This window comes from Cyanistes caeruleus, chromosome Z, assembly GCF_971803275.1.
Source record: "Cyanistes caeruleus chromosome Z, bCyaCae1.hap1.1, whole genome shotgun sequence".
Taxonomy (NCBI): domain Eukaryota; kingdom Metazoa; phylum Chordata; class Aves; order Passeriformes; family Paridae; genus Cyanistes; species Cyanistes caeruleus.
In genome coordinates, this window is record NC_141732.1 from 8,638,358 (window position 1) to 8,651,436 (window position 13,079).

The following is a 13,079-nucleotide window of genomic DNA, read 5'->3' on the forward strand; positions in this document are numbered from 1 at the left end:
GTTTTGTAGTCAACAAATTCATACCAATTAGCAATTCATGACAACTCACTTTTACACTAAATTTTTTTTCCTGCAGCTGGACCACCATACACTCTGTATTTTGGCATTAAATTTTATGCAGAGGATCCATGTAAACTAAAGGAAGAAATAACAAGGTACAGTATTTAATAAAAGCATAGTTTGTTGATCTCAGGCTAGGAATATATTTCAGCCAGGTGCATATTGTTGTGGCGTGCCTGGGTTGTTATTTTGCTTGAACATCTGAATGTTTTTGCTTGAACATTGGTGTGCAGGAAGAAAATTGTCATTAACTTCACAGTGGTTCATAGTGACAACTGTTAGCCCAAGAAGAAAAGATGTTCTATGGCACATGAAAAATCAAAGTGCCTTGATCTGTGTTTTTTGGAGTATTTGTTTTTTTTCTTATTTTCAGTAATGCATTGCTACAGCTGTATTTATACTATGCTATAACCGAGTTTAGAGTTTCCTTGGATATCAGATATAAATACAGGGAATTTTCTTCTTTATTGGTCATAGCTTAAATTCCAGAACTGTTTTTCAAGGGGATTTCTTTTGGTCTTACTAAAAATATGTGAAGGAAATTGAGGAGTTGCATGCTTCTGATTCTTTTACCTAAGCTTGTCCTCTGCAAGGTATGAGGATGCACACAGTAACATGTGCATATGCTTGCACACAGACACACATATCATTATCTGAACTCTCTCACAGTTTTGGGGTTTTCTGTTTGTTTTATATATTTAATGTCTTGGACAATTAGTTTTGGGTTCTAAAGGAAATTTGAGAATTTGGGTAGGTAGGTGGACAAACTTAGCATGCTGGCTTGCACTAATAAATGTCAAAATATTTTTGATGTCCTAAGAATGTGACACATGCAGATTCATTAGAGTGCATTCAGGGTTTTCAATTTTCCTAACTCACAGGTAGAATACCTGCAGCACAGGTAGAATATTTTTCTTATTCCAGGGTGACGAAATTCTTTTGTTTCCATATTGGCACAACAGGAATAGAAATGTCCGGCATAACAAGACCTGGGCTGGCCCGGTAAAAATAACAAATACTGTAACTTGACAGGTAAAAAAGCATAAGCTGGCAGAAATGGGATGCCCCTGTACTATGGAAATTTGCTACTGTTTTCTTGTACTTTCCCAGCAGAGCTTTAAATCCTGCCCACAAGTGTCCCTGGGAAAGGGAACTTTGACCACAAAACCTATCATGGTTCCCTCTTTGGAAGCAGAGTGCAGGCAGGGGGCTAAATTTTCACAAGTTCATCCTTTGCCCTGTAGCAAGGCCAGCCAGTGATCTGCACTGCTGATTAGGCATGCAAATCCTGTCAAGAAAGGTTGCAGTGGCATTAGGAAGCCTCTGGTCATGACTTGACAGTGGATGGCCATGCAGAACTGGCACCTTGGGTGGTACAGAGGGACAGCCTAGGAAAATGATTTGATGGTATTGTTAGTCTTCTGTGAAACATATTGAATAGTTAGCTGCCTTCAACATCTGTGAACACTTATTACCATTGGCTCGTAAATCTTGGAAGGAAGGCTGGTTTTTTTTGGTTCAGAAAAATAACAGTAGTAGTAGTAACAGTAGTAGTAGTAGTGGTAGTAATAATAATACCACCACCACCACCACCACCACCACCACCACCACCACCACTGTCTCCTTAGAATAATTTGGGTTGGAAGGGACTTTTAAAGGTGCTTCCACTTAAGAGTCATTAAAGGCCCTCTTTTCCTTATAACAATAATGTTCTGCCTAACTGTGTAATTCCAGTGATGTGTTAAGTGCTTTGTGTTAATCAATGTGTTTCTTTGGAGCACGTATTTATTACTTTAATGGCTGTGAGAACTAACTCTGTTGTTATTAAATTCTGATGATCTGTGTCATTACATCATTACTCTCTGCAAATAATGATAACCTGTCAAATTTGTAATGGCTTTGCAGGAGAATCTGGCTTGTTGGCAAAAGCTAACACTGCGGTGTTTGCTGGATGTGCTTGTTAGAGAAAACTTGCAATTAGGCACTCTAATATATGCATGACAAACATGACAGCATACAAGATGAGACTGCTTTAGCTGTAGGTATGGACAAAAGGCCTGTTTTTGTGAGGAGCTCAGCGGCTTCAGTGGGAATTGAGATTGTTCACCTTACAGGAGTCACTTAAGCAATTAGCGGTGCAGGATGCAGGTGCATTTTGAAGGTTCTGATGCTACTTTAGTTTGCGACTGCAGAAATATAGGTACCTGCTCCAAGGAAAATATATTTCTAGCATACTCTCCTGCCAAGCTCTGCTTTGTAGAGGTGGAGAAATGCTAACAGAATATGGGTATGCATCAGAAATGCATTTTGTGTTGGAAAGATGATGATGTGTATTCCATGGAGGATGTCAAATCATCTTGGTCATTATCATAGTTCATACAGGGAAGATTTGTCTAGGTAGGACTGTGAGCATAAACTAGAAGCAGAACTGAGGTATTGCTTAGAGTGAGGACACACTGAGTGTCTGTGCTTTGTGTTGCCCAGTGATATTCCCAGGAAATTCTTATGCAAATGCCCTGCTCCTCTAAGGTAGAGAACATTAACCATTTTTTAGAGGATGGACATTCCTACTATAACATCTGTCACAGCACACATTCTGGGGGAAATCATTAATCAGAAAGACATGGATGTCTTTATTCAGAGGCTCATCTAATAAAGTCTAGAAAATTTGGTTGGACGTTAAGTTTTCTGAGTCAGCTATCATGTAACCTGCAGTTTTTAAACTTCCTGAAATCAGTGTAGATGCACTTTGAACTTACAGATCATTCCAAGGTGCTTTCATAAATTACTTGTACTAACACAGCATAAATTATTTGCAGAGTAGCTGAATAGCTCTATGTAGATAACATTGAACCAGTGAATAATGGAAAAGCTATGTGGTTGTATGGAAGACCTTTTTTTTTCTGTAAAAAATTACCTTAATTGTATTTTTACATGTTGTAGGAAATCAGTTCAAGAAATTTACAATGATGTGAAACACTGCATGAATCTGTTTTAATAGAACCAGAAAATATCCAAATAGCGTTTCAAGGATTTCTTATAAATCATTATGGGAAGTTGCAAAATTGCAACTGCCATTGTATAATGCCTTGCTATGTTGTCTGTTCCATCTGCTTTGTGCATATTGATTCATTCTAAGTGGTCTCAGCTTTATTAAGTGTAGAAACAGGTGATGACTTTGAAAATTACATTTTTACCCCTGCTATCCCTATTCCAGGCAGGAGAGTACCCTGTGCTATGACAGATTCAGTTAGTTGCTGATGGCACACCCATCTGTCTTTTTCATGGGCTCCATCAAACCTACCTGCTGCATTGTAGTTGATACTCTGGTATGTGGGGAGGAAATATTTGAGTAAGGAAGGATCCAATACCCAGTCCTATTTTGCACTGATCCAGTGATGAGGTTATACTTTTGCCCTTTGATAGGTTTCTTGTTCAATTTTTCTGATTCTTGTCCTCTTTCCCGCTTCCTGACTGCTCTGTGAAAGTCAAAAGAGGGAAATGACATTCTAGGGAGATAATTAATTTCATCTGCACAACATAAGCATATTAGAAAAGTAGGGGAATGCTCCCTTTCCTCTGCTCTTTCACTGGATTAATCTTATCTGTTACTTCATGGTCAATAGGGGAAATCATTTAGAGATGAATTCAGGCATTTACTGTCACATAATTATGGTACATGCTATGTGCATCGTAATTTTGAAATATTAATTGGACTTGAAGTAACAACTTTGTTCTGTCTCTGTGTTTTAGGTATCAGTTTTTCTTGCAGGTAAAGCAAGATGTTCTACAGGGCCGTTTGCCTTGTCCAATCAACACTGCAGCACAGCTGGGAGCGTATATAATTCAGTGTAAGTTTTCCTGGCCCACTGAGAGCTTCTTTCTTTCAATCCTGCATTGTGATTAATTTTAAGTGATGACTGAAGACATCATTAACACTTTATGGATTCATTTCCAAACAGAAATAGCATGACTGATTTCACTTCAAGAGCTGTAAATAAATGACCATTCTGAATCGATAATGCATGAGCAATATGGAAGTTAATGTAAAGAAGAAACTTTAAAGTCAGTCTGAAGACTGCTAAACATTTTCTTTGCTGGGGAGTATTTCATCAAGTACTCAAGACTTCATGATTTTGGATTACATGTAGAGTATGACAAAACCTTCATCAGGAGATTTACAGATTTCAAAGGCTACTGGCAGCCTCAAATCACAAAATTTGGGAAATAAAATATTATCTCAAAAATACATGATGTCAATATGAATGCGTGTTTACTTACAGGGAGGATATGATTCAACCTGAGGTGAAGAATTTTCATTTTATTTAGTATTTATCTACATTCATCCATCAGCAGAGATCTTTTCAAAAGTGGATGTTACATCCTGCATGCTTAATAGAACTAGTAATCAATTAGAAAGGAGCTGTCTGTCTACTGGAGCTGCTATTCTTTTTCTATTAAAGCTCAAGATCTATATTCAAACACAATCAGTGACCAAAAACTGTGTGAAGAACCATGCTGGAACCTCTATCTGTAATTCCTCCTGTGTTAAATTTAGATTTGTCCAAAGTGATATGTATTAAGGAAAGATTGTTTGTATTATTGGTGTTACAAGTGTGACTCAGCAACATATATATAAAAATTTTATGTATTATATAAATATTATAATATTAATTATAATATTATTATTTAATATAACATAAAAAATAGTCCTCCTTTTATATCCCTTTTAGAATGACAAGGCACACAATTCACAATGTGTGTGAAATGGGAATGGGCATAATTTAGGATGTCATGGTGGATTATATGTGTATCTGAAAAGCTAAAATTTCAGGCAGTATTTATTTGTGTACAGTTATTTTTGACTTAATTTTGCCATCTAAGAAACATGACATGTTGTCCTCTGAAAAATTGTTTGTAATGCATGTTTCATTTTACTGGCAGACATACATTCCCAGAAAAAATACTGCAAGTGTGAAGCAGGAACAGATGCAATGATGCATCTTCATTTAGCATCTTCATTTTATTATGAGAAATGAGTAAAAAGAGTAAATTCATGCCCTTTAGTAATTTTGTAAGGTGGTGAGGGCTGTTGTTTTGTTAGAGTGTCCTGTTCCTCTATTTCTAATCTCATATATTCTGTTGGAAAACAATGAGGAAGTTTATGGGAGAAAGAAGAGTTAAAGCATGGCCAAGGTTACATACAGTAAGTTAAAGTTAGTCCAGGCACTAGGAGGCATGCATTCCCATGGGCTCTATAAAAAATTTATATTTAGGGCTTGCAGTTATTCCAAATATGTAAAGACACCTGAGAAATGTCTGCCTCAGACAATGAACACATAATTTTAAGGGAGATTTTCCAGTGAGACTTTCAACATCCCTGATTACTGATCACAGTGCAGATCACTGTCTGTTTCTAGCAATGTAATTTCAACATTTTGGAAAGAAATAGCAGTAATTAGGTAAGTCCTTTACACCTTGACTCTTGAAGCCTCATTTTTACTATGTTTTTGGCATAGTGGGCATTGGATAGAAAGCTCCTGTGAAGTCTTTCTCAGGGAAGCCCAGTGGAGCGATATTACCCAGGGCTATAAAAAAATTTAAATACTAACTTCTGGAGAGTTTCTCAGATAGATGCAATTATAGTTAAGATCATTAGATGCGAGTTCTGGCCAAGGTGCATATTTGTTTTATAATTGTATTACTACATATGAACAGACATGACTAATGTGTACAAATTCAGGGTTGCTTTAAAGAAAATTTCAGAAAATTGTCTATTTGTCATAATTTTTCTTTAGGAGAAGTCCTTTGAAAGCTATTTTTATTTTAAAAGTGAATTTGATATCCAGGAAACACACTGATATTTTATTGAAAAAGGAAAGTTTGTGTTTCTTCACAAGAAGCAGTTACCATCAGAAGTCCTTCCCTCTAGAACTCTCAGGATATTTACCTCCATTTGTATCCCCAGCTTAAGTTAAAGTCCCAGCAATAATATGGATTGGTTCTGCCAGTAATATTGCAGTTTATCATGAAAGCAAGATACTACAAAACTAGACTTTTCTTCTACACTTGTTTTGCATATGCTGCCAAGTAATGTCATGGAATTTAAACTTTTCTGGCTTGGTCAGAATTTTGTCTGGCCTATAGAAGCAGTAGGTTTCCAGTCAAGGCTTCTACCTCTTTCTTGCTCTAACCTTCTATGTATCTTTTAAAATGAGTGAAGACAATTTTCTCTTGGTTTTATGTGTGCTGATGTGAATAGTTCTGTATTCTCTTCCTTTCCTTTTTTCCTTATCTGACTGCTCACTAAATTGGTCATCAGCTGGAAAGGGGTGGCTGGGCACCAGTAGGTGGATTATATAACATATTTTTTGTCTGAGAAACAGCACAGGTGACCTTTGTTTTCTCCTTGTGTCCTGTAGCTGAGCTGGGGGACTATGACCCATACAAGCACACGGCAGGTTACGTTTCCGAGTACCGCTTCGTTCCTGACCAGAAGGAAGAGCTGGAGGATGCCATAGAGCGGATACACAAGACTCTGATGTAAGAATTCAATTCTGTTGGGAGCTTGGCAGGTAACAGCAGTCTCAGGGATGCTAGGTAGGTGGGGAGGAATAGCCTGTGTGCAGAGTGAAGGTTTCTAGGCTTGAGGAAAGGACACAGGGAATCCAATTATACCTCTCAGAAGCAGAAAAGATTTTACATATTGAAGCTGTTCTTTTAGGAACTGAGTAGGACAATAACTGGAAATGTGAGGTGTGTCAGACGTAGGTATGGGTGTTTCAGAGCCAGCAGTTTTAATAAAACATATGCCAGAAATTCAACCATACGTAGAGCCAAAATAAACATTCACTTGCTTATCTCCAAGTTCATGTCCCTGGTAAGTGTAGAGAAGCTTGTTCTAAGAAATCCATGTTGGGTGCAATTGAGATAAAACCATTTATGAAGGTGAGAGCCGTAAGGACCCTTTCATGATGGTGTTCATCATAGCCTTTGTTGAAGTAATGCAAAGAGAATCAGTTACCCATCTTGTGGTAGATCTAAATTTCTTGATTTTCGTGCTATAATGAAACCACAGTCTGGGTAAAGGTTGAGTAATTTTTGCCTGTAGCATTGTGTGTTAATGTTATATGTATCTTGTTTAATGAGAATAGGTATTAACTCAGGGTCACAGCTGTTCTCTGAAAAGTTTTCTAGTAACTGGGGTCTGAGCCAGTTGCCATGTTGACCTGAGCTTTCTCTTCCAGGGAAGAGAGTCTGTTGTCAGTAATTATTTCTGTGTGGTCACATGACAGCCTTATACTAATTGTTACATTTCAGAGAACTTACTACATGTAGTTCTGTGAGTGTTCTGTTACAGAGACAGGAAACTGAGTCACAGCTAGTTTGTTCAGTTCAACACCACAGAAGTGGTTTGTGATAAATGAGACTTGAGATGAATTACTGTGAACTAAGCAGCCTCCATTTCCCTCTCATAAGTTTCTGTAGTCATTATGTTGAGATGCCAGTGGCTGTGAAGGGAAGTGATCACTGTAATAGCACTTACTGGTCTGGAGCTCTGGTACTGTTCTGCTGCTTGGCTGCAGTTGGGTGTCAGGGATTTAGCAGCATCAGAAGAGAGGAAAGTCAAGGTGTACTCATTGCTACTTCAGCCCAATTCTTACCATCTGCACTGGTGACACAGCTAAGAAATTAGAAGCTGCAATGGCTGAGGGAATCCCAAATTGTCTCAGAGACATTTTAGGGACAGGTTTGTGATATGGTATTGAAGAACTGTACTCTTTCTGGATCCCAGTTTGGAGACATGGGAGCTTTTTTTTGATATGTGTGTGTTTTTGTTGTTGCTGTTTTTTTCTGTTTTTTTGTTCTTCAGCATTGCTGTGGCACTGCATATGCCTTCCTTCTCTTGGTTGTATAGAGAAAAGCTAGTTTTGGTTGCATGTTTCCTCTCAGTTTTTGGTTTTTTGTTGGTTTGTTTTTTTTTTTTTTGCACAGCACAACAGCTATTTGGAGATTTGGTAAGGATGCAGTTTTTTGAGAAAGTTTCTAAAGCAAGGAAGGTGAAGAAAGAAGTCAGAGGATGTTTCTGGCTCTGCATACTGCCTAGTGTGCTCCATCCATAAACCAGCATGACAGCTCCAAGGTCAGAGAGCAGTGTGAGGTGACATGATATTGTCAGGCACATCTGGAAGATCAAGCAGTGACTTTGGGGCTCACACATGAGGGAGCAAACACTTGGTGCTGGAGGAGAGGGAGAATCCCTCAATGTGGACAGGAGAGCTGGTGTTGCACTGCTGACAGTGCTCATTTCAGACTGTGGAAGATCTTTCACTCACTGGTGCTTGGCAAGTCAGCTGCTGCTGTGTTTTGAATCAACATTTCATGCTGCCAGTGGGGCACAAGCATAGCAAAAATGCCCTGATATTTAGCTTTAGAAGTAGCTTTTGATGTTGTTTAGGGCCTCAAGTGGCACGCAGGTGCCCTTTGTCCATTCTAAGGAGTGTGTGCTGTCACTTTGCCAGCTCTGTCATTCCCACTGGCAAAGACTGATTTAGTTTTGAGATGTGTGATGCTGAGGAGAGTTTGTGTTTTCAGACATGATAAAAGTGAAACACCCTTTGTGCTAACAGAATTTCTTTCCATTCCTGACAGTCCTTCATCCCTTCATGTTCTGGCTTCTCCATCTGTTTTTGGGAGGACTTCTACCTCTGGCTTCCATCTGCTTCCTTCAGAAGCTCTAGCTCACATCTTTGCTTCTTTCAGTATTTTTGCAAATGCAGTTTTTAATACATGATGCATTACTGTGAAAGTATTTATAAAAACATACTCAAACATTTATTTGACATTTGAGCCTTTTGGGGCTTTCAGAAGCAGGTGAGAATAGAGAAGTAAGTTCATCAGCATTTTTCTAAGCCTGGTCAGTAAGGGAAGATTAACAGCAGGATTTAAATTGGTGTTGTATTCTAGCACTAATTCAGTAATAGGGTAATCCACTTTGCTCAGGACTGATATTTAGCCTGCTTGTAAACTTAATGAAACAGTACAGCCCCTGTGAACATTTCACTTACATTTCTGAGAGCTACTTGCAAGACTTTGAATTAAAAAAGCAAGCTGCAGAGTAAATTTTTACAGTAAAAATATATAAAAGATGTGACATTACTGATGTGTCAAATATCCAGTTTTCTGCATGTTCTGAATGCAGATAATGAATGACACATCATTTGAAGAAAGGGATTTCTCTTACAAGCTTCAGGTCTGCTGCTTTTCCAGGAGTCCTTGGAGAGAAGAGCACCTGGAAAAGTGGCAGTGCTGCTACACGGATAAGATGAGCTGAAGCAGTCCATCGAGCAGATACAAAGAAGGAATTTTAAATGCCTCTGAATACCTTTAAATATCCATTGCACTCATGCCAGCACTGCAGTTTCACTTCTTTGACCTTGGAAGTTCTCTTTTCTTTATCAGCCGTAACACAAAGTTGAGAAAACTTGGATGGTAGCTTCTAGGCTAGAGAGAATGGTGACACAAGAAGCAAGAACGTGTATATTGCAGGACTTCTCCAGATCTTTGGTCAAGTTGTTGAATGTAGAATGCTCTACTTCACACCTTGAGTTTGAAAGGTAGCAAATCCAGTAAAGTATTTTCCCAAGGAAATGAACAGGATGAAGCAGGATATCCATCTTTTTGAGCTGATATTTTTAAAAGATGTGCTGTAGTTTCCCAATAACAGTCCAGTTGCTTTCAGAGAATTATTGAAAAGAAGTGAAAATTAAAATATGGCTTCAACTATTTCAAGCTTACAAAAGGGAATTTTGTTCTTTTGTCTATGACAGATATTAAGGGAGGAGCAAATTAAAGTCTGAGGACAAGGCTTTGAATTTATTTAGTTGTTTTGTTCTTTTTGAAAAGAAATCCATTGTCAGCAATGTCAAATATGTTCCTACTAGCCAGGAGTTTTCCCTCACCAGTTTTCCCAGTTGCTTCCTGCTAGTGGTACTTTTAAACTGATGGATTGATATCTGTAGCTACAAAGGCAGGCAGGATCTTTGAAATGGCTAATCTCATGAGGCAGACTCCAAATCTTGTTTTCAGTGTAGCAGACCTGGGTACTACCAGCAGGTGTGACTTACAATAGGTAAGTTTTTATGGAGAAAGTAATAATTTATCTGAAGTTGTGAACCTTGCTTTCAGGAGCTTCAATACTGCTATGGAGAAATAGTACCCCAAGTACTATAGTAAGAGTAATAGTCATACTATTTCTGCTTTATTAATAATAATGCAGTTTTTGGGAAAAAACAATTATTTTGCATATTGAAGCCTAAAAATGAAATGTGTGAAGTGTGTCTGTGATAGCAAGGAAAAGGTTATTACTGCACTAAGCAAACTCTGTATGTATAGATAGCATTTATGTCTGTGGTAGGAGACCACCAGAGATCTAGTCTTACTTGGAGTAAGAACCTCAGTGTTGAAAAGAAGATGACAGTCTAAAAAACTGGTAAGAAGGTCTGCATATATGTCCAGAAAACTATATTTATTAATATGATCTATTTTGATATATTGATTGGAATTGCAAGAGGCTTACAAGTAATTGTGTCTACAGGGGTCAAGTTCCTGCTGAGGCAGAAGTGAACTACTTAGGTGTGGCCAAGTCTCTGGAAATGTATGGAGTGGATCTCCATCCTGTTTATGTAAGTGTTAACTGTGAAAAATAATTACTGCACTAATGTGTGAAACAGTACTTACCATGGTTTTGTTGCCACAGGATAACTGGAAAGAACATAGAATGCTACTCAAGAAATGCAAAACAGCACATATAGTACAGATGGAGAGGATTCAGTTATTCATACATACAAAAGCCTAATGATTTTCACATTAAATGCTGTGATTGTGTTATGCCTATAAAAAACAATCAGTTGTACTCTGGAAAATCAATTCAGATAGAAAGGAAATAATTTGTGCAAGTGTCAGGAGGCATGAGTGAGGGTTATCACCTTTGTATTTGACACAAGAATTTGCACATTATTTTCGTTTAAATAAGAACAAGTGTGTCCTGAAACTTTTTCAATACCATTGAAAAAATTAGGGTGAAGTAGCAGTAACATGTCTGGCTTTTTAAAATATTTGTTATCAAGGTTTTACTAAAGATCCAGAGTATGTTTCCAATTTTTTCTATGCTGTATCATGCAGCATTGCAAGTTGTCTGTATTGCCTCAGAAAACCCCTCCATTTCTTTTGTCTGTCAGCATGTATGTTGGGATTAGATCCAAGTCATCACCTGGAGGCTATGTACTCCTGGAGGAAACATCATTCTATCTTGTTTGAATTATTCTGCTTGTGGCGGGTTTTTTTTTTAATAAAAGAAGATCAGGAGTTCAAATGGGGAGTGTAGTATAGATAGCTCACTGAGTTAGATGTCAGTACTTTGTAAAAGTACTTGAAAGAAAAGAAAGAAATCAAGATACTACTGAAGATTAAATATGTATTTCCTCTGAAAAATGTATAGCCTGCAATATAAAGTACCTTTTAACGCACCCTATGGCTTAATTGTGTTCATATCCCAGGCTTTGTTCCCCTCCCACCCACAGAAAGCTGGGGAGTTACTGCAACAAGATCCAACATGAACCAACAAAACCATGTTATATTAGTACAGTCTGGAATTTTTTTTGCCTCATAACTTGTTTTTGTTGTGCAATGAAATCCCTGCCTGGGTAACCTGTGAACCTCGTTGTTCCTACTTGCATTACAGCAGCTGCAGAAGCCCTCATTTGAGACTGAAGCTGCACACTTGACAAGATGCAGTTATTTTCCTCTTTTGCTCATTTGCTCTTCCTCGCTGCCTCAAGTAGGCAGATGAATTTGAAAGTTCACTTTCTTTTCAAGCTGACTTTCTTTTAACCTCCTGCACTAGGGTTTTCACTCCTTCAGCTGTGAGCTGCTTCTGGTTTTGGTTATTGACTGTAAACTGGGGAGGTAGGTACCTTCTTCCACTCAGCAGCAGGACTTTCACCCTGTTCTCTCCCAGTGCAATTTGAGATTTGTATCCAGACTTCAGGAATCCTGACGTCCTTTCCTTTGGGGGAGCTGATGAATATGGCTGTTCCCTGCATGCCATTGCTCTTTCTGAACAACAAAAAAGAAGCTTGGCTCTCCCAAAGGAGCTAGTTCACTTGGCGGCAGCAGCAGCTGACACTATTTTAGGAGTGGGAAGGCAGCTGCGTGGTTGTATAAGTCAGAAAATCACTATTTACTTGCAGCTGAAAGTTGTGATATCTGTGTCATTCATGCCTGAATAAGGAGTTCAGTTTGTGAGTTTTGGCCCTTTGCCAATAGCAAAATTTAATTCAGTAGGAAACCAACAAAACAAAGGTTTGTTGGGTTTTTTTTTCAGCATGGCATGAAATTCCCATTCTTTCCCTCACTGCCATACTTTCTCGCCTCTTTTCCCTCAGAACTACAAATTTTCATATAGCAGTTTTCATCAGTACATCAAGTACAATTTCCCCATTTCTACAGAGTGATATTCAAGTGATCTACAGGAGTATATTCAAGTCACCAGGATAAATTTATCACTGCATTGTACTAATACTGTTATTCTGCTTACAACTGCATGAATGACATAGATTTTTATTTCCTAGGGTGAAAACAAATCTGAATACTTTCTAGGATTAACACCCATAGGAGTTGTTGTCTACAAGAATAAAAAACAAGTAGGAAAGTATTTCTGGTATGTATTATTTAAATGTGTAGTCTGCACTCAAACAATGACAATGTTGCATGGAAGTCTGTGATTCGTGGTATCTACTTGAAAGGTTAATCATAGCAATATGAAAAAAGTATACACAGAATTCTTAATATTTCTCTGGATTATGTAGATTTCTAATTCTTTGATAATCCAGGTATTGAAAACAGTAGATCACCTTTACCATACTCATGCTGAAATGTTTACATATCATTAATTGTCTGCTGGCATCTGGGGCATAACTGAAAAATAAATCTACCTGTGATTTTTTTTTTGTCTTTGT

At 38.0% G+C, this 13,079-nt stretch overlaps 1 protein-coding gene across 4 annotated transcripts in view; it reads left to right on the forward strand.

Moving 5' to 3' along the window:
- Positions 1 to 13,079, forward strand: part of EPB41L4A (erythrocyte membrane protein band 4.1 like 4A) — a 120,459-nt gene that overhangs the window by 57,794 nt on the left and 49,586 nt on the right. For all 4 annotated transcript variants that reach the window (XM_086868088.1, XM_086868090.1, XM_086868089.1 and 1 more), the window contains exons 4-8: positions 77 to 155; positions 3,814 to 3,911; positions 6,483 to 6,603; positions 10,658 to 10,745; positions 12,693 to 12,781. In XM_086868088.1, coding sequence (XP_086724214.1) covers positions 77 to 155; positions 3,814 to 3,911; positions 6,483 to 6,603; positions 10,658 to 10,745; positions 12,693 to 12,781 — 475 coding nt within the window. The remainder of the gene's footprint in view (positions 1 to 76; positions 156 to 3,813; positions 3,912 to 6,482; positions 6,604 to 10,657; positions 10,746 to 12,692; positions 12,782 to 13,079) is intronic.